At 48.0% G+C, this 24,277-nt stretch overlaps 1 protein-coding gene across 2 annotated transcripts; it reads right to left on the reverse strand.

The window, feature by feature from the left end:
- Positions 1-743: 743 nt before the first annotated feature.
- Positions 744-23,920, reverse strand: LOC102448005 (zinc finger protein RFP-like). Of its 2 annotated transcripts, none has more exons than XM_089781545.1 (7): positions 23,262-23,920; positions 22,233-22,328; positions 21,308-21,541; positions 20,677-20,699; positions 18,766-18,878; positions 13,353-13,403; positions 744-4,870 (listed from the first exon to the last, which is right to left on the reverse strand). In XM_089781545.1, exons 1-7 carry the CDS (start codon positions 23,718-23,720, stop codon positions 4,347-4,349), a joined length of 1,500 nt encoding a protein of 499 aa, XP_089637671.1. In that variant the 5' UTR covers positions 23,721-23,920; the 3' UTR covers positions 744-4,346. The 2 variants fall into 2 exon arrangements, with proteins under 2 accessions (XP_089637671.1, XP_089637670.1); XM_089781544.1 differs by having other exon boundaries at positions 744-4,924; positions 23,262-23,917.
- Between the last annotated feature and the right edge of the window lie 357 nt (positions 23,921-24,277).

Below are 24,277 nucleotides of genomic sequence, written 5' to 3' on the forward strand. Positions count from 1 at the left end.
AGCTGGCGGGGGACAGGTGTTTTATCTTCCTGGGTTACTGGGTAGGAGCTTGATTCTATTTTCTGTTGTTGAGAGGAGTCCTTAAATATCAACCCACGCCGTGGTGGCTGCCGACTCCAGTCAGCAGAAGGATAAAAAGAGCCCATTCCACTGTTCAATACGCTCCTTTATGACCATTACATCTTTCACAAGAGCTGAGGGGATAAACTCTTCCACCGTTACAAATTTCCCTCAGCCTAAGGCAAGCAACAGGCTGGAGGGGTGTGTAGGCCTTGCTCTAGTGGATTCCATCTTCCTTGACCAGGACAACATGGCTGATTGGCTTTTTCCGTTCTCTTTCCCAGCACCAAGGTCTCTGCCTTCCTGTACAGACCCTTGTCTAAAGTACTTCGGCTCCCAAGTGTGTTTATATTTTAAGCATCTCCAAAATAGCTCATTCTTCAGCAGCTCCCCCCCCCCCCCCCCGCAATCAGCTGCAGAAGAGAATTTTGATGGGTAGTTTTCTGAGAGATGATATTCGTTATTCAGTCTTAATAGGGCTTGCTGAGGCTTTGGCAGCCATAAATCATTTTGGGTACAATAACCAGGATAAAATAGCTTTATAAATGTCCAATTAAAAGAGAATCTCTGTGAATGCAGAACAGAAAATTGTGCTAAATGAGAGAATCCATCCTCATTTTATTTCAATCCGAGGGGGGCATAAATCAGTGATTTCTGGCTTCACTCAGAGTTTACTAAGTGAATTGTGTCTGGAGAGAATAAATCTCCCCTCCTGCCCACTGTGAGGGGTGAAATTGCACACGGGCTGAGACAATTAAATTGGCCGAGGAGTCAATGGAATGAAAGTTACGCCGATGCCTGCCAGGCAGTCTGCAGCTCCTACAGAACACACAACAGGTGGGGGTGTGGAGAGGGACTGGCACCCTCAGGATTACAGCATCTGATGCCTGTGGTAGGGCAGAGGGGAGGGGGGGTTCCAGGTAGGGAGCCCAGAAGTTTGTCAGAAGCTGGGAATGGGTGACAGGGAGGGATCACGTGAGGATTACCTGTTGTGTTCACTCCCTCTGGGGCACCTGGCCTTGGCCACTGTGGGCAGACAGGACACTGGGATAGATGAATGAGAACAGTGTTCTAAGATTGTTAGTACTCCAAGGTAAATTGGGGCTTCTATCCCCCATGCTTGAGGTCAGATTTTTAAAGATGTTCAGGACCCCTAAGATCCCAGAGACTCCTATCCCCAGGACCGCCTACCCCCAGGAGCCATTAGCCCTTGGGTGTAGAGAGCTTGGAAGACCTCAACCCTTCCCGAAAGGCATTTAATGCCAGGCTGAACAGGGCCCACATCATAGTGGAGGATGCCTTCGGCCAGCTGAAGGCCCGTTTTAGATGCCTCCTCACCCGCCTGGACTTCTCAGAGCAGAACATTCTGCACGTGGTGGCAGTGTGCTGTGTGCTGCCTTAGGGACAGGGGTGGCCTTAGAGAAAATGGTGCCCCAGGCAAACGCATGTTTTGGTGCCTCTGGCTGCTGTGGGATTCCTGAGATCCCCCCCATCTCTAGATCCTGCTGCCTCCTCTAAATGCAGGATGTGTAGTGAAAAAGGAGCCTGAGCTCAGCCAAGCACAAATTAACCGTGGCTGGGCAGCCGGCGAGCAGTGGCTGCTGGCCATGCACCCAGCTCTGAAGGCAACACCGCCGCCAGCAGCAGCACGGAAGGAAGGGTGGCCAGGTCTATGGTGTATTGCCACCTTAGCTCTGTGCTACTGCAGGCTCCTTGCTATCATGGCTGCAGCTCCCTGGCCACTCCTGGCTCACCAAGCACACCGGTTCAGGTGTTGAGAGATGGGGGGCAACGTTAACCATGATTTCAGGGGCGGATTAGGCACCTGGAAGCTCTCCGGCCTGCCGCCAAGCTGGAGCACCCCTGCCCGCGGCGTGCCCGGCCAGTCCACGTTGGGTTGATGGGGGGCTGCTCCAACCCCTGCCAGTTAACCCTTCGCATCCCTGACCGAGACAGCCGATTATTCCATCTCTGCTACAAGCCAGCACCAAGCACTTTGCCACTGGGATGTGGGTGTGATTCCTTTAGCAATTTTCTCTCATCCTTTCCTTTTATTAACAAACCTTTAGATGTTAGAGCCTAAAGGACTGGCCCAGAGGCTCTTTTGGGGATGATCCGAGGTATAAATTGGGTATGATCTGGGACTGGGTCTGGAAGAAGCTGTTTGGAGTTGGTGAGATTGGTTTTCATCACCTCTCATCTGTGTAAGGAGCGGGGCTGGTGGTGGCACAAGAAAACTGGACTGTCCAAGGGGATTGCTTGTGTGACTACTTGCTAGTCAGTGTGGTGAACAGAAGTGCTTGGTGTGGCTGGCTTGGTACCTTATAGAGAACCCTCAGTCTTAGACTGTAAGTAACCTTGTCTCTGAGCAATTCACCCTGATTTGACTCTCTTAGCAGAACCCCCAGAAATCTCCTGTATTACAAATCCAGCTAGATATTCCCAATCCCAAGCCTTGATTTATCCCTTCAGGAGTGTTCACGCATATCAGAAACCCAGGGTTTGATTCTTCGTACACTATCTTTAGTAGAGATAAATACTAACAAAAATCTGCTTAAAATCAGCTTACTTTCTGTAACAGATACACTGTGTTACTTGCATTGTCTGCATTATTTTAATCAATTGTTTCTCACTCCACTAAAAAACTCATGATTCATGATTAAGGGTTTGGTTTTTTTTTTATTAAGAATAGGAATTTATTTTTCCAATTATTTTTGGCATTTATGTTTGCATGATTGCAACGGGTATTTAACTCACTGAAATTTGACTGCATCATCATTATTAGTATTAGACTTGGCGCCACCTTTTATTTTTGTAAGAATTTTAAGTTATTTTACAGATCTAATTCAAAACACCATTTGAAAATAAGCGACCTTCACCTGCCCAGTGTCTAAAGCTATGTGTTCATCTATCTCTTTTTAAACCGACACTGCTAAGGTGAGTACAAGCTAAAGTTACATTCTAGAAGGATGCTGTTATTTGATGCACCATTTTAAGTGGGGAATGACAAAGCACAATATGGTAATACAAGGGTAATTACTGCAGACAAGACGGGTTCAGCATTTTAGAACTCACTACTCAATGAATTAAATTGAAGCATGAGAGAAATGGAGTGCACAGGCCAGTCAAAACACTCAAATAACAAAGGACAAAATTGCAGAGAATAGATGGGTCTTAAGCATGTTGACAGAAAGTACCAAAAAGTAACAACAACAAAAGAAGAAAGAGACTCTGTGCATGTGTGAGAGAGAGAGAGAGAGAGAGAGAGACTCTGTGCGTGTGCATGTGTGTGTGTGTACGTATCCTGTCTCGTTAAGCAAACAGTCCCCCCCCCCCCACCACATTCCCCAATCCCAACTCACTGGTGACTGGGTACATGAGCGAGGAAGGGGGACTCCCTAACATCAGTCCCTCCCCCACATCGCCCACCCCCACACACATACACTCTATCCAGCATACAGGAGGCAGCCACTGGGTCGGGAACAGCTTGGCCTAGGGTAGTTCTGTGAGGAGATGGGAGCAGCAACGGAGCAAGGTGGAAGGAACAGGGGAACCCTGTGACATTTGGTGAAGCTGTCCTGAGGATGGAGAACCAGACGGGTATCTCCCCTCACCCACCTGGAGCCTCCCTGTCGGCCTGGCCACCACCCAGCCCTGTCTCCTGAGGTGTGTCATTAACCCTCCCTTAAAATCACACTGGCTGTGTCTACATTGGCACCCTTTTCCGGAAAAGGGATGCTAATGAGACCAGTCGGAATTGCAAATGCCCCGGGGATTTAAATTTTCCCCGTAGGAAAAGTAGGAATAAGGGATCTTCTGGAAAAGGGCTTATTTTCCACAAGATACCTGTCTAGACTGGCGCTTTTCTCCGGCAAAGCCCCGGGACGGAAAAAAGCGGCAGCCATGTTCATGCAAATGCCGCGGGGAAAATTTAAATCCCCGGGGCATTTGCAATTCCGACTGGTCTCATTAGCATCCCTTTTCCGGAAAAGGGTGCCAATGTAGACACAGCCACTGTGTTAATTTGTTTTGAGTTAATCTCATGCCTTACTGTCAATTAATTGATAGCCCCAGTCGAAAAGCTTGAAAACTGGAGAGAAGAGCCCCTGAAATCTAAGAAACCAGAAGGCAAAGGAAAAAAATCTCCCTCTTATAAAAGATGCTTAAGTCAGTCTCGCGATTGTGGGGCACCTGAGGCATCGTTTCTGAAAGCTTGGGGCTGGCAAGACTGTAATGCCAATGTGTGGTCATTAAAATGTATACGTTTCCCATCTCCTTGCTCTGCTTTAGAAACCTCCTTGCATGCCAAAGCTAAATGCACTTGTTTCATGTTGTCTGAACCTGAACCGATTCTGCCTATCTGAGCTCTGATATTCTACGTGCCGGCTCCCGACGAAGGGGACGATTTTCCCAGTGAAAGAGGCTGTGAAAGTAAAGACTGGCTCTCTGCCATAATCTGAAACTTGATAAAATGTAACTTTCCCCCCTTCGTAATCCAGATAAACCCCTATCTTACGGGAGCCAGAAGGTAGGTCCAGACGAGTCTTAGGGGAGGTGAGGGTGCAGCATTCACTCGGTGTACGCTCCAAAGCCCAGATCCCCTCCTCTGGCGTAGGGCTTATCACGCCCTCATCTACCGCAGTCTGTGTGGCAATGCCCAACACACATCCATCGTTGGTGTTCACCTGCACTTCCCAGTAACAGGTCCCTGAGGTGAAGCCCTTGTAGCCCAGCACGCAGGGAGCAGGGTAAAACCTCTTCAGTTTCTCCAGAAATGCCGGGTGTTGGTATTCCTGTATCACGCTCAGATCTGTGGACACGAGGTAACAGGGATTTCTCAGGTCTGGCTCCAGAGTGGCCTGCACTGCAAAGGGGGAGAGAGGGGGAGGAGAGTATTACAGTCTATCCTCACTATAGAGTTATCCCGGGTGCTTACTCCGCTGCTAACCCTGATGCCCTTCCTGGCCAGACACCAAACCCCCTCCCCTAAGCTGCGGGGGGCTTTCCGGCCAGGCCAGCTGGCTGGGATGGAGAGCTGAGCCACAGCCTGGGTTCCACGTTGGCTCGGGCTGGTGCCTGGCCTGACCCGAGCCACAAAGTCCGAGGCCAGAAGTAGCCAGCAGGTCACATAGTCGGAGCCCCTGTATATCCCAGTGCCACCCAGCACCTGCCCATCTAGCCTCAGGCAGCACAGCCCAAGCAGAGAGAAAAGGTAAAGGTTTATAAAACATTGATTAATAACTTGGGTGCCATAGTGGCACATCCAAACAAGCCACATGAACTCAGTACTGTGCACAACACAAAATCCATTCTGCTCATGGGAGAAAACTCTTAGCTACGTCTACACTGGTGGCTTCTTGTGCAAGAACATCTTGCGCAAAGGTTCTTGTGCAAGAAGTCTTGTGTAAGAAAACATCCACACTGCCATGTGCGAGATGTGCTTTTGCGCAAGAGCATCCATGGCAGGGTGAACACTCTCTTGTGCAAGAAAGCTCCAATGGCCATTTTAGCCATAGCGGTTTTTTACGCAAGAAATCCCTGCCGAGAATCCACACTGCCCTCTTGTGCAAAAAAGCTTACACCTGTTAGAAAAGAGCGTCGCTCTTGCACAAGACACTCTCTCTTACCACACCGTACTGTAAATTTCCTTGCGCAAGAGCAGGCGGGCAGTGTGGCTGCTCTGTGGGTTCTTGCGCAAGAAGCCGCAAGTGTAGACATAGCCTTAGAGGGAACACTTCCCCCAGCTTCTCTGCCCCCAAGTTAATGTCACGTGGATAAATCTCTGTAATATTATCATTTCTCCTATAACTTTGTATTAAAAGAAACTTTCCTTTATATAGAGAGATAGATAGAACTTGTAAGAAAACTGTCTTTTGAGCTCTCCCCTTTCCTTGATTGCCCTGTTGAAATGAATGAGGTGTGCATGGAGAATGAAAGGGGACCACCTCCAGCAGCAGTTGCAAGGGTGGAGAAGGTCTGGGAGCCAGATCCAAGCCAATACCTGGAAAGTGAGCTCATGAAGAAGACTGGACAGACAGAGGCCTTGGGAGTCAAGCAGCAAGTGCCTGCCCTTGGAAGAACTCTTTGAAGCAGCATTAAGAAAGGCAAGGTGATGACTAACTGGCTGCATGAGAGGGATAAATAGGAGGCATCTTGCAGAGGGACCCCGGGTTTTCGTCTTGTCAACATGGGAGCATCGATCCGGATCGGCAGAAGCCCGGCTCCACCCCTCCCCCATCTAACTCACCTGGCCAGTGCAGTTAGGGGGAGCAACTTTTGGTAACAACAAGACGGAGTTTGCTTGTGTGTGAGAGAGAGAGTGCATGAGTGTAATGTATCGTATGCATATGATAAATATTGATTGATCTATGTATGGTCAATACATGTGGCGTGCTGCCTTATCCCTCTGAAAAAGATCCTGGGTGCTTCTTTTAAGCACCACACACACACGGGGTTAATGCAATTGCAGGATAGTTGCATGAGGGGGGCTTGGTGGGGGCCAAACTAATCCCTGTTGGTAGGAGGATGGAAGGAAAAGTCCTTTGAGAGGGGTGACATGACACCTTTTACTTCTGGTCATGTGTCCATCTTGCCCCGAGCATGTTACCTCCAGAGGCCTGGCAAATGGGGGTCAGTGTGTGGCTAATGGGGGTTGGGGTGTAGTTAACGCGTTCAGGGGGTATGGCTAATAAGAACATCAGAACAGCTGTACTGGGTCAGACCAAAGGTCCATCTAGCCCAGTAGCCTGTCTGCCAACAGTGGCCAGGACCAGGTGCCCCAGAGAGGGTGGACCGAAGACAACGATCAAGCGATTTGTCTCCTGCCATCCTTCTCCAGTCTCTGACAAACACAAGCCAAGGACACCATTTTATCCCCTGGCTAATAGCCTTTTATGGACCTAACCTCCATGACATTATCTAGCTTCTCTTTAAACTCTATTATAGTCCCAGCATCCTCTGGCAAGGAGTTCCACAGGTTGACTACACGCTGTATGAAGAAGAACTTTCTTTTATTAGTTTTAAACCTGCTCCCCATTAATTTCATTTGGTGTCCTCTAGTTCTTCTATTTAGGGAACTAATAAATAACTTTTCTTTATCGGCCCTCTCTACACCACTCATGATTTTATATATCGCTATCATATCCCCCCTCAGTCTCTTCTTTTCTAAACTGAAAAGTCCCAGTCTCTTTAACCTTTCCTCATATGGGACCTGTTCCAAACCCCTAATCGTTTTAGTTGCCCTTTTCTGAACCCTTTCCAAGGCCAAAATATCTTTTTTGAGGTGAGGAGACCACATCTGTACACAGTATTCAAGATGTGGGCGTACCATAGTTTTATACAGGGGCAGTAAGATATTCTGGGTCTTATTTTCTATCCCTTTCTTAATAATTCCTAGCATCCTATTTGCCTTTTTGACCGCCGCTGCACACTGTGTGGAAGTTTTCAGAGAACTATCCACGATAACTCCAAGATCTCTTTCCTGATTTGTCGTAGCCAAATTAGCACCCATCATACTGTACGCATAGTTGGGGTTATTTTTCCCGATGTGCATTACTTTACACTTATCCACATTAAATTTCATTTGCCATTTTGTTGCCCAATCACTCAGTTTGGTGAGATCTTCTTGGAGTCCCTCACAGTCTGCTTCTGTCTTGACTATCCTCAACAGTTTGGTATCATCTGCAAACTTTACCTCCTCACTGCTTACCCCTTTCTCCAGATCATTTATGAATAAGTTGAAAAGGATTGGTCCCAGGACTGACCCTTGGGGACACCACTAGTTACCCCTCTCCAATCTGAAAATTTACCATTTATTCCTACCCTTTGTTTCCTGTCTTTTAGCCAGTTCTCAATCCAAGAAAGACCCTTCCCTCTTATCCCATGGCCATGTAATTTACACAAGAGCCTTTGGTGAGGGACCTTGTCAAAGGCTTTCTGAAAATCCAAGTATACTATATCTACTAGATCCCCCTTGTCAGCATGTTTGTTAACCCCTTCAAAGAACTCTAATAGATTAGTAAGACAGGATTTCCCTTTACAGAAACCATGTTGACTTTTGTCCAACAAATTATGTTCTTCCACATGCTTCACTATTTTATTCTTTACTATTGTTTCGACTAATTTGCCCGGTACTGAAGTTAGACTTACCGGTTTGTAGTTGCCCAGATCGCCTCTAGAGCCCTTTTTAAATATTGGTGTCACGTTGGCTACCTTCCAGTCATTAGGTATGGAAGCCGATTTAAAGGATAGGTTACAAACCACAGATAATAGCTCAGCAATTTCCCATTTAAGTTCTTTTAGAACCCTTGGATGAATGCCATCCGGTCCCGGAGATTTGTGAACATTAAGTTGTTCTATTTGTTCCAAAACCTCCTCTAATGATGCTTCAATCCGGGACAGTTCCTCAGATTCATCACCCACAAAGGACGGTGCAGATTTGGGAATCTCCCCAACGTCCTCAGCCGTGAAGACTGAAGCAAAGAAATCATTTAGTTTCTCCGCAATGGCTTTATCGTCCTTATATAGCTCAATCATCTAGGGGACCCACAGGTTTTTTAGCAGGTTTCCTGCTTCTAATGTACTTAAAAAACATTTTGTTATTTCTTTTTGAGTCTTTGGCTAGCTGTTCCTCAAAATCTTTTTTTGCATTTCTTATTACAATTTTACACTTGATTTGACAGTGTTTATGTTCCTTTCTATTTATCTCACTAGGATTGGACTTCCACTTCTTAAAAGATGCCTTTTTGTCCCTCACTGCTTCTTTTATATGGTGATTAAGCCACGGTGACTCTTTTTTAGGTCTCTTGCTATGTTTTTTAATTTGGGGTATACATTTAAGTTGGGCCTCTATTATGGTGTCTTTAAAAAGTTTCCATGCAGCTTTCAGGGATTTGGCTCTAGTCACTGTGCCTTTTAATTTCTGTTTAACTAACCTCTTCATTTTTGTGAAATTCCCCTTTTTGAAATTAAATGCCAGGGTCCTGGACTGCTGAGGTGTTCTTCCCACCACAGGAATGTTGAATGTTATTATATTATGGTCACTATTCCCAAGCAGTCCTGTAACGGTTATATCCTGGACCTGATCCAGCGCTCCACTCAGGACTAAATCGAGAATTGCCTCTCCCCTTGTGGGTTCCTGCACCAGCTGCTCGAAGAAGCAGTCATTTAAGCCATTGAGAAATTTTATCTCCGCTCCTCTTCCTGAGGTGACATGTATCCAGTCTATATGGGGGTAATTAAAATCCCCCATTATTATAGAGTTCTCTATTTTGGTAGCCTCTCTAATCTCCCTCAGCATTTCAATGTCAGTATCGCTGTCCAGATCAGGTGGTCGGTAATATATCCTACTGCTAATTTCTTATTATTGGAGCATGGAATTACTATCCATAGCGATTCTATTGAACATGTTGATAGAGATGTAGCCGTGTTAGTCTGGTGTAGCTGAAACAAAATACAGGACTATGTAGCACTTTAAAGACTAACAAGATGGTTTATTAGATGATGAGCTTTCGTGGGCCAGACCTACTTCCTCAGATCAAATAGTGGAAGAAAATTGTCACAACCATATATACCAAAGGATACAATTAAAAAAAATGAACACACATGAAAAGGACAAATCACATTTCAGAACAGAAGGAGGATGTAGGGGGAGGGGGGAAGGAAGGTGAATGCCAGTGAGTTAATGATATTAGAGATGGGGAAGGGGAAATGTCTGTGAGTTAATAGTATTAGAGGTGATAATTGGGGAAGCTATCTTTGTAATGTGTAAGATAGATTCACTTAATATTTTTATTTCATTTGATTCTACATTATCTTTCACATACAGTGCCACTCCGCCACCCACCCGGCCTGCTCTGTCCTTTCTATATATTTTATATCCCGGTATGATTGTGTCCCACAGCTTTTCCTCATTCCACCAGGTTTCAGTGATGCCTATTATGTCTATCTCCTCATTTAATACGAGGTACTCTAGTTCACCCATCTTATTAGTCAGACTCCTAGCATTTGTGTAGAAGCACTTTACAAATTTGCCACTGCTTATTTGTCTGCCCTTCCCTGATGCACTGGATTCCTTTATATGCAGTTGTTTGTCTGCTCTGGCCCATGGGTTGCCCTCTCCCCTCCTCTCTTTCTGACTACAGCTTAGAGAATCTCTATCAATGGATTCTCCTCTAAGAGAAGTCTCCTTCCGATTTACATGCATCTCCGCACCAATCGGCTTTCCCCCATCTCTTAGTTTAAAAAACTGCTCTACGGCCTTTTTAATGTTTAGTGCCAGCAGTCTGGTTCCACCCTGGTTTAGGTGGAGCCCATCCTTCCTGTATAGGCTCCCCCTCTGCCAAAAGTGTCCCCAGTTCCTAATAAATCCAAACCCCTCTTCCCTACACCATCGTCTCATCCACGCATTGAGACTCTGAAGCTCTGTCTGCCTACCTGGCCCTGCACGTGGAACTGGAAGCATTTCCGAGAAAGCCACCATAGAGATCCTGGATTTCAGTCTCTTTCCTAGCAGCCTAAATTTGGCCTCCAGGACATCTCTCCTACCCTTCCCTATGTCATTGGTACCTACATGTACCACGACCACCGGCTCCTCCCCAGCACTACACATAAGTCTGTCTAGATGCCTCGAGAGATCCGCAACCTTCGCACCAGGCAGGCAAGTGACCATACGGTTCTCCCGGTCATCACAAACCCAACTATCTATGTTTCTAATGATCAAATCACCCACTACTAACACCTGCCTCTCCTAACTGGCATTCCCTCCCCCTAAAAAGTATCCTCAATGCGAGAGGATACCGCAACATCCTCTGGGAGGAGGGTCCCAACTACGGGATGGTTTCCCTCTGCTCCCATTGAATGCCCTGTTCCCTTGAGACTTTCATCCTCCTTAAGAGCACTGGGGCTCTCAGACTGGAGGTGGGACAGTACTACAGTGTCCCGGAAAGTCTCATCAACATGGCTCTCTACCTCCCCTAGCTCCTCCAGTTCAGCCACCCTGGGCTCCAAAGCCCAAACTCGGTCTCTGAGGGTCAGGAGCTCCTTGCAACGGGTGCACACATACGCCACCCACCCACAGGGCAGGTAATCATACATGTTACACTCGACACAATAAACAGGATAGCCCCCACTCTGCTGCTGGGCTTCTGTCTCCATTTTTCTAATGAATAAGTTTAAGTATAAAGCGGGATTTTTTTTAAACCTCTGGAATATAGATTATTCTAAGAGTTATGTTTTAAAGAAGGTCAGAAGTCACTAGTGCCCTCTAACCTCCCTCTCCAAACTCCCTGTCAGCTGTTCCTGGTCACAAGCTCCCTGGGCGCTGAGTCACAGGCTTATATAGCTCTGGGAGCCCCTCCCCCTGACTGAGGCTCAGCCAATTAACAGAGGCTTCTAGATTTCAAACCTTTTAGAAGCTCCTTCAAACAAACAAACCAACCAGACAAACACAAGCTCAGCACACAGCAAATAACTCCCCCCCCCCCCCCCCACACACTCTCCAGACAGCCACTTACCACAAGGGTCCTGTTTTTACTCCTCTTTTACCTGGAGAACTCCCTCTCCAAACTCCCTGTTAGCTGTGGGGCACCACCAAAAATTATACAAATCTGCTGCCCCTGGCAGCCCCGGAGGAGGAGTGCGTTGGCTGCCTGCACCACAGGAGGTGTGAGTTTAGCGCAGGGTTTTCCTGTGCTGCGGGAGGGGGGTGTGTGTGTGTGTTTGTTGGCGGGAGATTTTTTGTGCTGGTTTTTTTTGCTTGCTCAGTCAAAAAAATTCCTGGAGCCCCCCATTGAAACTTTTTTTTGCTCAACCAAAATTGCTGCGGGGCCCTGTCAAAATTGTTCGAATTGGGCCCCACACTTCCTAAAGCCGGCCCTGCCCCTCACAGCGGGGTGGCTGCACTGCACCTCCACAGAGAAAGAGGCAGGTGGGGGGGAGGGGGAAGGGAAAGCAGGAGGCAGTTGCTGGCACCTCTGGGAGTCTGACAGAAGAGATCAGATGGACAGGGAGACAGAGCTTGAGCTGTGGGGTTCAACGCTGGTCGCGCTCTGGCTACCCTGAGTGGCCTGTGCTGTAACCATCATTTGTCTACACGAACCCTGGCCCCTAGCGCTGCTACTGCAGCAAAAGTGGCAGCTGGCACCCTGGACTCTTTAAATCACCACCGGAGCCCCATGCAGGGTGCTGCAGAGCTCCAGCTGATGCACTCCAGATGGTGCCGGAGCTCGTAGCCCAGGCGGCACTGAGGACCAGCTGCCCAGCCCCGCCCCTTCTTGGAGCAAAAAATATTCCACACAGGGATGGAAAAAATCCACATGTGGAAGGAAAAGATTAGAGGGAACATTGCAGAGGTCTGGTCAGTGGATAGGAAGAGGATGTCTCAACGAGGGTCTTTTCTCCACCTACCCAATAAAAACCCGTCTCCTGTGGCCGTGGCTGTCTGGATTAGGGGTTCCTCAACTGTGGGCATGCTGCAGTCCCAGCGATCCATGGGGACGATGTTTCAGGGAGATATTGCACACACTTGTGGAGTGGCAACCGGCAATGGTCCCCACCCAGGGTTGGAGGAGCCTCCTGCCTCAGGCCAGCAGGTGAGGGGAAAGGACTGGCCCTGCATAGCCATGACTCCCGGGACAGCTGGAGGGTTCACAGCAATTTCTGCTCTGAGCTGCCACCCCTTGCGATTCATGGCTGTCGGAAGGGGGATCTGTACCAATGCTTGTTTCGTCTCTTTTCGTTCTTGTGTTTGATCAGTAAATTTTCAGCTTTAGAATCCAACTAAATAAAACTAAAACCTCTGCTGAAAACACACCACACACCTAACTATTCCTGGCTTAATACTGGACTGCGAAAGAATTTAACTGTTTTGGCCCTTGAGATCAATACAAGGCTCAAAATCAGAAAGCCAACAAAAGCAACCCGCAATATGCTATTTATTAGAATTGCTTGTGATTTTCAAGCCAATTTGGGGATTGCCAGGAGCTTGACTCATGACTTCTGAAAGCTTGGCATTGGTAATACCGCCCTTCACAACCCTTGAGCAATGTAAAGGGGAGAAGAGAAGCTGCCTCCAATTATTTTATATTTCAGTATAAACAACGGGGGTTGCCAGCCCCAGTGTGAAACTCTGGCCTGAGTTACGCAGGAGGTCAGACTAAATGATTTAAGGATCCCTTTAATCCATGACTGTACATTGGTGAAAAGGTCTCTTAGTTGAATTCAGTAGCTTCTCCTACAGATTGCTCCTTCATAAATTATAATTGTTGTTAGAAAATAGCCTCATAAAAACGTACCTTCTTTCTCTGCCTTGGATATCAGATAGCTCAGCTGGTAGGGCAGGGTCTCTGGAGAAAGAAAAGGTGGGAGGAGAGGTGATGTCCCCTGATTTCAGGAAAATGTCCTAAGATAGGGCCAGATTCACAAAGAAATGTAGGCGAGCTGAGACTCAGCATCCCAACAGCTAACGTGGGCCCCTGACTGCTCACTGTAATTCACACAGCCTGAGACGGGTGCCAAAGTCCCTGCACCAAGCGAGGTGAGAGAGCTGTGCCCCAATGGGATTCCCAAAAGCTAGCACTCTAGTGACTCCCTGCTTAAGGCTGCAGGGGGAGATGCCATGTTGCAGGTGGGGGGAGGGTGTGCTAAGCCCCCCATCTCTCTCAGGGAGGCTGGTGAAGGTAGCCACTGAATCTGGATAGCACCACAGGTGCCCCTCTCGGCTTGGGATTCCCCACTGCAACCCCCCTCTTGGTGTTATGTGCCCATGATATTTTTTGCAAGAAGCCTGGGGATGGGGAAGGAAGCCTTCCCCCCTCGGTTCTACTAGCCCAGTGGCTAGAGCATACGGGGGGTACGTCTAGACTACAGGCTTTTGTCGACAGAAGTTTTGTCGACAGATACTGTCAACAAAGCTTCTGTCGACAAAGAGCGTCTAGACAACATCCAGGTCTGTCGACAAAGCAAGCCGCTTTGTCAACGTGACAGTGTAGACGCAAAGGACAGCGTGGATGCAATAACGCCTTCTGTCGAAAGAACTCTGTCGACGAAAGGAGTTATTCCTCGTAGAATGAGGTTTACAGCCGTCGACAAAACTGCTGAGTTCTATCGATGTTATGTCGACAGAACTTAGTGGCAGTGTAGACGCAGGTATAGTTTTGTCGACAAAAGAACACTTTTGTCGACAAAACCCTGTAGTCTAGACACACCCAGGGAGACCCCTGGTTCAAGTCAACCCTATGCCAGAGAGGGTGCAGGGAATCTACCGCTCAGGAGTGGCCAAATCTCTGGGCTGCGGGATATTCTGATTAGGGATGTAAGGGTATGTCTACACTACAAAGTTAATTCGAACTAACGGACGTTAGTTCGAATTAACTTTGATAGGCGCTACACAGGCAAACCGCTAGTTCAAACTTAATTTGAACTAGCGGTGCGCTTAATTCGAACTAGGTAAACCTCATTCCACGAGGACTAATGCCTAGTTCGAATTAAGTAGTTCGAATTAAGGGCTGTGTAGCCACTTAATTCGAACTAGTGGGAGGCTAGCCCTTCCCAGCTTGCCCTGGTGGCCACTCTGGGCATCACCAGGGAAACTCTTCTGCCCCCCTCCCGGACCCTGAGCCCTTAAAGGGGCACGGGCTGGCTACGGTGCCCGTGCCAGGTGCAAGCCTGCCAGCACCCAGCCAGCAGATCCTACACCTGGCATGGCACGAGCCAGCCACCCGCTGCCACCCAGCCCTCCGCCTCTTCCCAGGACCAGGCTGGCGGCTCCCGGGACCCTGCCCAGGTCCGCAAGAGGCGGGTGCCCACCTGGTCTAGTGCAGACATCGTGGACCTCATCCACGACCTCCACACTAGGCACAGGAAAGTGGCCGTCTAGGGCAGGAGAGCTGCCAGCCTGGCCAACCAGGAGCAGGTTTGCATGAAAATCAAGGTGGTTCACTGAGACCCCCGATCCTGAGCCCTGAGCTTACAATGGCCGTACTGGGTCAGACCAAAGGTCCATCTAGCCCAGTAGCCTGTCTGCCGACAGTGGCCAACCCTAGGGACCCTGGAGGGGATGGACCGAAGACAGTGACCAAGCCATTTGTCTTGTGCCATCCATCTCCAGCCTTCCACAAACAGAGGCCAGGGACACCATTCCTACCCCCTGGCTAATACCACTCCATGGACCCAACCTCCATGACTTGATCTCACTTCTCTTTAAACTCTGCTCTAGTTCTAGCCTTCACAGCCTCCTGCAGCAAGGAGTTCCACAGATTGACTCTTTGCTTTGTGAAGAAGAACTTTCTGTTGTTAGTTTGAAGCCTGCTACCCATTCATTTCATTTGGTGTCCTCTAGTCCTTCTATTATGGGAACTAATGAAGAACTTTTCTGTATACACCCTCTCCACCCTACTCATGCTTTTATAGACCTCTATCCTATCCCCCCTCAGTCTCCTCTTTTCTAAGCTGAAAAGTCCCAGTCTCTTTAGCCTCTCTTCATATGGGACCTGTTCCAAACCCCTAATCATTTTAGTTGCCCTCCCCTCTCCCACCCTCTCTCTTCCCCTCTCCCTCCTCCTATTCCCAGTCTCCCTGAGTTCTGTTCAATAAAGAGAGTTTCTATTTTTGAACACAATTGTCCTTTATTTTGTACATCAGGAAGGGGGGCTAGGGAGGGGTAAGGGGAAGGAGGTGAGGGAGGAATGGGGTACGAGCCCCCAATGGGGAGGACTGGGCTGGCTCTGCGGGTTGCTTGGGGTGGAAGCTCTCCTGCAGCCCCCCGATTGCCTCCCCCCCCCCGGATGGCAGCCTGCGGCAAGTGCAGCCGGGCTGATGGCCGAGTGCTGTGATGTGCCGAGTGTGGGCACTCAGGGCACTCCAAGCCAGGACTGCTTTGCAAGCGGGGCACCCCTGAGAACTGTCTGTCCAGGGTGGGGGTCGGGTCCCTTTAAGCGCAGCCCTCGGCTAGCCTGAGACAGCAGCTCCACGCTCTAAGTCCTATTCTGATGCCCTGCCGGCACTGCTTCCAACCATCCTTAACCCCGGTTCAGGGTCCACTCAGTGTGGACATGCTAATTAGCAAAACGCTAGTTCGAACTAGTTTTTAAGTCTAGATGCGTTAGTTCGAATTAGCTTAGTTCGAATTAACTAATTCAAACTAAGTTAGTTCGAATTAACGTTGTAGTGCAGACGGACCCTAAGTGACTAATCAACTAGTTGCTTCTTCCCCACCTCTTCTGCCTCTCAGGAGCAGGAGCTGGTGCTGGGGGGAGCTGGCTTAAAGCCAATTCCCCCCAGCACCGTCTCCATGCAGGAGGCAGGGGAGGCAGAAGTGCAGCGGGGAAATGGCACAAGCAGGATTGAAGCAGTCCCTGCTCGTGCTGGTTCCCACCGCTGCGCCTCTCCCCGCAGGCAGCTCATGTACATTTCAACGGCAGAGGTGCAGCGGGATAGCGAGCACTCCTCTTATCGACTAATCGATGGAAATTCCATCGACTACTCGATTCATCAATTCATCAAAATGTAACATCCTACTTCTCATCCGGGTGCTCTCATGCGCTGCTGCAGGAGAGGTTCTCTCAGGGCTCACAATAAAGATCCACTGGGCCAGAGACAAAGCACAAGAACTTCTCTGTAGCCAGCTCCCCTGGGGGGTGGGAGACCCAGAAAGCCAGTCCCCCTGCTCAATTATGGATGCACAGCAGATCAGCTTCAACAGGGGAGACTGAGAGAAGCCCATCTCTGACCCCCTTCTCTCCTCCGGCAGCCAGGGGAGTTAAACAAAGCTTTTCTACATACCAGGTCAATACCCTACTCACTGAGCTACAGGTTATAAGGGAAGCGCCTGTTTCCCTCTAGCCTGGTTAGTTTGGGTAAATTTGCATACAGGACCTGATCCAATAGCGTTAGGGGTCCAGACAGTAGACGAGGACTGGCGTGAATATGCTCAGAGGCAGAAACATACGTGCCCACTGCATGAAATAGAGGGGATGAGTGATTTTAGGCACCTATGAGGTCTGGTTGGAGCTTTGTGAATCCGAGTGGGGCCTGATTCTGGGTTTTAGGTGCCTGAGGGTGTGTCTACACTGAAGGGCTTAATTCAAATTAAGCTATGCAAATTGAGCCACGTCAATTGCGTACCTTACTTCGAAATAGGGAGCATCTACACAGCACTTATTTTGAAATAGAGCCCTCGTCCTCCGACTTCCCTTATTCCTCATACAATGAGGGTTACAGAAGTCAGAGTAAGAAGTCCTCCAGCTCAAAAGCGTTTTGACACTATTTCGAAATAACTGCCTGCCGTGTAGACACAGACTAAGTTATTTCGGAATAGTGTTGCAGTGGAGACGTACCCTAAGATGGCAGTCAAACCCTTAAGTCCTTTTATGAATCCAGCGCTCAACCTTTTCCTGCCTGTGGTCTCAGAGGTCAGTTCAGAGGGCAGAGTCTCTGAGAAAGGAAGGATTGTAAGAGAAGTGATTTCAAGTCGTCTTGATTCTGGTAACATTCATACTGTTAATTAATGTAACTGGGCTTGAAAAAAAGATTCTTTCGAGCTCAGTCCAGGCTCTCCTTCAGTTCTGTGTAGCTTGAAGTTTGTCTCTGTCACCAACAGGAGGTGGCCCCGTAAAAGATATCACTTCACCCCAACCCTTGTCTCCCTAATATCCTGGGACCAACACGCCTGTGGCAACACTGCATGGAACAGTGCTATAATACGGAGACTGAAGGAAAAGAGCGCAGAACGAAAGGTAGGTTGGAATGAGGCCAACCTAAAGTGAAATCTTCCACCCAAATACAACCCCTTGCTCCTCTCCACTGTCCTTCATCCAAGGATCTCCGAGCACTGGGGGACATCCACTAAGTATCACAACATGGGGGGCTGGCTGTTATTTCACCCTCTTTTAAAGATACGGGAACTTTAAGTGCAGACTCTGGGATTTTCAAAAGGGCTGAGGCCACGCGGTGCCCATCTCCCATTGAAAGTCCATGAGAGCTGGGTGCCTTGGGTCCCTTTGAAAACCCCAGCCAGAGAGGTTAAATTCAACATTTTCCAAACCATCTGGTGATTGTGCATGTCTGAAATTCTGAATGGCCAATTCTGATTGGCTGTGTCTAGACTGGCCAGTTTTTCCGGAAAATCAGCCGCTTTTCCAGAAAAACTTGCCAGCTGTCTACACTGGCCGCTTGAATTTCCGCAAAAGCACTGACTTCCTACTGTAAGAAACCAGTGCTTTTTGTGGAAATACTGTGCTGCTCCCGTTCAGGCAAAAGTCCCTTTTGCGCAAAACTTTTGCGCAAAAGGGCCAGTGTAGACAGCTGAGATTTGTTTTGGGCAAAAAAGCCTCGATCGCGAATATGGCGATCGGGGCTTTTTTGCGGAAAAGCGCATCTAGATTGGCCACGGACGCTTTTCCGCAAAAAGTGCTTTTGCGGAAAAGCGTCTGTGCCAATCTAGACGCTCTTTTCCAAAAATGTTTTTAACGGAAAACTTTTCAGTTAAAAGCATTTCCGGAAAATCGTGCCAGTCTAGACGTAGCCATTGTGTTTAAGACAATGCAAGTGGAAGCCAGGAAAATTTTCATAAGTCCTCAGCCCTCCCCATGAAGAAGTCAAATTGTAACAAGCTGTGATCTAATAGGGCAGACGCCATCTCTTTGCTCAGTCACAAAAGCACATCCTAGAATCACAGTGACAGCACGAACCCAGATAACTGTTAATTACCTTGGAATTTCTTCAGAGACTCCTGTAAACAAACGTTTCTTTGGGAAGAGACGCCAAGTCGGTCTCTCAGGTCCTCTGGCACGGCCACTGGCTTCTGGAACGTCATCTCACACCTACAGGGGGAAAAACGTTTTCTGTTTTGTTTTCTTAGTGAGAATGAACCATCGGGGCAGATTCCAGAGTCCCCCAGACTCCATTTTGTATTCCCGACTTCCATTTTGAATAAGCAAGAGTCACTCCACCTTTGGAAGCTGCAGATCACACGGTGCTTCAAAAGCAGGGGAAAGGTCAGCTGTGGTAAACGACCCAGAATTGGCGGGAGACCCAAGTGGGGGAAAGGTCAGCAGATCATAACGCTGAGGGGAAAAGGGCTGCCGGTTGAAAACAGAACTGGCCGTGAGCGTGCCTGGAATGACAGCAGTGAGCATGTGCAGCAAAGAGCAGACTAAAAACTCAGCAATAGCATCAGTGGACAACCTGCAGCCCTACTGGGGTTCCATGTGTGACCCAGAAGTCATTTTCTTATCATTTCCTATGTAACTGCCCAGAGGCAGATTTGAACCCAAGACCTCAGGGTAGGCATCTCTACAGCTTGAGCTGTGAAGCCAGTTGGTTCTCAGCTTATACTATAGAGCAGTCTCTCGCAACCAGTGGTACAACCTTAAGGGTATTTGAGAAAAGTCGCGAGAAGCGGGGAGGAGTATGTCAACAACTGAAATTTGGAGAAAACTGAATGTTTGTTTTAAAGTTGTACAGCGTTTTATTATTTTTGTACTTTTTACACCCAAACATTTCATCGCCTGCCTGGCTACAATTAAGTTGTTTAAACAAATACGTTGCAATGGTAGAAAAAAAAATTGTGTGTCTGAAAACTGTAGGTACTGGGGGCACTTTTTTTATAAAAGGGGTACTTTATTTCAAAGGTTGAGAAACACTGCTGTAGAGCTCCCTTGTTCTTATCTCTTGCTGTAAGTGCCACTACACGGGACATTGAACTACTCTAGTTGTGTGGGTTACACCCACGTGCAGGGTTGCCAGACTCTGCTGGTTTTGCATTTGTGTAGTTTTTTTTCCTACTGGTAATACTAAAATGACTCGCCCGTAAAGCCAGGGCAGGTGAAGTGAGGTGGGTGCGGATCACACAACACTGACTGTGAGAGCCATGCACTCCCTCTGAATCCAATCACAGCGCTGATACAGTTCAATTGGCACACCCCACAAATGTCTAGGTACGCAAGCGCAGTGAGCAACACCACCCTATCCCAGGAGACTGTGGCTGCGTCTACACTGCACTGGTAAATAGGAAAAAGATACACTCTTTGCGGTAAATTGTGTATCTTTTTCTGATTTGCTTTCGAAAGAGTCTTTTCCGAAATTTGGTGCATCTACATGGCGCCAAATTTCGGAAAAAAGTGCTCTTTTGACACATCCCTTCTTCCTCGTAGAACGAGGTTTACAGAGATGGCGAAGGAGTGCATCCGCTTTTTCGAAAAATTTTTCGGAAAAGTGGACATGGTGTAGCTTTTCCGGGATACCTCTGGAATCCCAGAATAACACTGTAGTCTAGATGCAGCTGTCTTGGGTATGACAATCTTGTAGCTCCCTGAGATGCAGGAGGGACACTCATCTGTCCCATTCACTAGGGCAGGTTGCCCCTCGCTGATCTAGACAGTTCTGACAGGACCGTCTCAAAGGCAGAGCATCAGTGAGCAGCAGATGGGAGTAGGGAGAGGAGTGAGGTGAAGAGCAGATGAGAGCAAAAGGGAGCCGAGAAGGGAGATCTAAAGAAGAAACCAGCAGCAGCAGCATGTCCTGTCTGGCAGAAGACGCCAGTCAGTTATAATTATCATGTAAGTAGAGTGTAGTTTAACCCCAGGAGAGCATGAGGAGGTGCGGGAAGGATTCACCTACCTGATGCAGGTGCTTTTGATGCCCTAGAAAAAAAGAGAGCGAGAGAGCGCTTAGTGCCGCAGGCTACAAGTTGGGGATCCCTCTTGTTCTGGGGGGACTCGCTTTGTCATGTCCAGTTGTGCTCCAGAGGCAGTTCCTTGAAAGCCCATTCAGACCCTAGGATGGGTGGTGGGTGTCTTTCCAAACTCTATACTGCCTGTGCCAATAGCACTTGCTCAAACAGGCCAGACACATGGCTCCCTGACTTGAACACACTTTTGATGGAACATTCACCTGTCTCAAGCTAAAATACCAGGTATGCAATTCTGGTCATCTGTTTGGGAAGCAGGAAGCATTTTTTAGCAGGCTGTAAAAAGAACCTTACTTTCCTAATCTCCCATTTCGTATCAACGGGGCTTCCCCCGTGATGTATCAAAAAGGCCTGAGATGTCTGCTTGTAAAACAGACCAACTCCATTTTTCACACTGGCAATATTGAAAATGTCCATTTTTGTTTTCCCTCGCTGTGCTAAAGAACACATGGAGAGTCTCCAGTGTGAAGTGGGAACTCCAAGAACTTAATAAACTCCAAAGTTAACAAGTCAGAATCGCTCCCTTCCCCGGCCAGGTGTGTGAGTCTCTGCCTGTCTTACCTGCAAGAATTCACTTGTTGGCTGCTGCTGACACTTCTTTTCCAGCTCACTGATCAAGTTGCTGGCACGGGAAATCTCCTCAGACAGTTTGATGACATGTTCTTCCTGCATCTTCACAGCCTCTTTTTCCAGGGCCGCCAGCTGGGCCAGCAGGAGTTGCTCTTGCTCCTCCAGAAACAGTCGAAGTTGCTCAAATTCGGATACAATCTTCTGCCTCTCCGTTTCTATTTTTCCCTGTCACAAAGCAGCAGAACCAGGGAAAGTGCGGGTCAGGAATACGGAGAGTCTGGGAACAGTTCTTAGGGCATGTCTACACTGGAGGTGAAGGCTGACTTAAGAGACGCAACTCCAGCTACGTCAATTACCTAGCTGTAGTCGATGTATCTTAAATCCCCATCCACACAGTGGGAGGTTGACAGGAGTAAACACTCCCATTGGTTTCCCTTACTCCTTGTGAGAAGCAGGAGTACTGGTGCAGACGGGGGCGCCCTCTGAGTTTGAATTAGTGGGTCTTCTCCAGACCTGCTAAATCAAACTCCGGAAGATCGATCGTGGCAGCGTCAATCTTCCCTGTAGCATAGACCTGGCCTTAGAGCCCTCTTTTCAATTCAGAGCCGGGAGCAGACCGGGTGGAGCAGGCCTCTCTAGCCTTACCCCAGTGCGCTGGGGAGTGAACCACTCCAGCCCCACTGGAGATGTCCCCCACCCATCTGTATTTAACTGTTTAACCAATTAAAGGGGATTTTACATCCCTTTTTTCTCATCGGGGTGGGTAACTACAGGTTGTCCCCAAGTGGTATGCAGTGTAGCTGGAGCCACAGCTAACTCAGAGCAGTGCTGTGTGTGGACAGGGGCAGACACTCCCACAGAGAGAAATACCAGCCCTAAGGGGTGTAACTGCTGGGTCAGAGCAATAAGCACCTACCAGATATTCCTGGCTTTGCTTCTCCCCATCCCGTTTCCACTTCAGAAGCTCTTCTTGCTGTATCTTCAGTTTGTCCAGTTGGGCTTGAATTTTTTCCTGAGTCAAGAAAAACAAGGGGAGGGGAGGGGGGAGGATGTCAGGCGGCAGAGGCCAATCTGTTCAGGTGACAGTCTGAGGAAATGTTTCAAACGGCAGCATCAGCGGAGGAGGTTTTGGAAGAAACAGATACATTAAAAAGTAATAAGTCACCAGGACCCAGATGGTTTTCACTCGAGATTTCTGAAGGAATTCAGATACGGAATTGCAGATTTACTAATCACTGCATGTAATGTATTGCTTAAACTGGACTCTGTCATGGATCAGTAACAGGTTAGCAGATAGGAAACAAAGGAGAGGACTAAATGGTCATTTTCACAATTGAGGGAGGTTATTAGCAGGGTCCTCCGATTACTAGCAGGTCTGAAGCAAATTTATACCGGGAAGGGAGCAGCACAGTTCAACATATTCATAAGAGCTCAGGGGAAGGGAGCAAACAGCGAGATGGCAAAATCTACAGATGATACAAAATTACTCAAGATAATTCAGTCCAAAGTAGGTAATGGAGCATTCCAAAGAGATCTCACTAAAACTGAGTAGTTGGACCACAAACTGGCAGATGCAATTCAGTGTTGATAAATGCAAAGTAACATGCATTGGAAAACCGAATCCCAACTCTACATAGAAAATGACGGCGGCTAAATGAGCTGTTGCCACTCAAGAAAGAGATCTTGGAGTCACCTCTGGAAACATCTGCTGAGTGTGCAGCTGCAGGCCTCAAGGCTAACAGAATTTTAAGAACCAATAGGGAAGGGATAGACAATAAGAAACCATTTCATACTGCCACTACATAAATCCATGGTACGCCCACACCTTAAATACCACACACAGTTCTGTGGGCCCCATTTCTAAATTTGGTGCATAGCACAAAATTTATTCCACACATGGATGGAAAAAAATTAGAAGGAACCTTGCTGCCCAGCAGTTTTTTACCTTGTACGCCTGGGCAGCCTCCTCTATCGGAACCACAGTGTGAGCGCGGTGAGTCTGGGACTCCCTGCAGATGACGCAGATGAGCGTTTGGTCCTGGTTACAGAAGAGTTTAAAAGGCTCCTGGTGCACCTGGCACAAATCTTTTCTTCCTGATGCCTGGAAATTCAGCTGCTTGGCTATGGATAGGACGCTGGCCAGCTGCCTGTTGGGCCTTAGGGTCTTCTGGGGAAAGGTCTCTCTGCACTGGGGGCAGGAGATGTCTGTATCGGACCCCTCCCAGCACCAGCTGATGCAGGCTCGGCAGAAATTGTGCCCGCAGTCTATAATCACTGGGTCTTTAAAATACTCCAGACAGATGGAGCAAGTCGCTTCATCTTGGAGGAGTTTCAAGGGGTTCGCTGCAGCCATGGCTTCCTGCGGCCACTGTAACAGGATAAGTTTCTTTCCCTTGTTACTCATCAGCACCAGCTGGGTGTTTCCTTTACTGGGCCAGCTCACTCTGTCATTTCCTAGGGGGGGTTCCCGGGTTAGTCTGCAGCTGTAAAATCAATGAGGAATCCTGGGGCACCTTAGAGACTCACAGACTGATTTGGGTAGAAGCTTTTGTGGGTAAAACCCACTTCATCAGGTGTCTAGAGTGGAAATCACAGAGAGAGGGAGACCTATAGAGATATGAGCGTTTCCTTTCTCTCTATTAGAGCCACATGACCTGGGATATGGGAGGAGAAGTGAAGCTTTGTCAGAGGAGAGAAACGAAACTGATAGTAACAAGGAAAAACTTGAAAAACAACAAATAGTCTAATACCCGCATGTCAGACTTGAAGCCAAAAACTGATAGCTTTCAGGGCCACCGGAGACAATGTACTTCTATTAGAAAGTCGTAATGATTTATTATTATAGATTATATTTTAGGTATATTTTATCATATTTTTTCAGGTCTAGTTTGAATATAATACAAATAATTTGATGTGTAAAATTGTTGTTATTTGCATCCATGAAGACTTTGAGTTTAAGGT

The sequence above is a fragment of the Pelodiscus sinensis genome, chromosome 12 (genome assembly GCF_052426305.1).
Source record: "Pelodiscus sinensis isolate ZL-2025 chromosome 12, ASM5242630v1, whole genome shotgun sequence".
Lineage (NCBI taxonomy): Eukaryota > Metazoa > Chordata > Testudines > Trionychidae > Pelodiscus > Pelodiscus sinensis.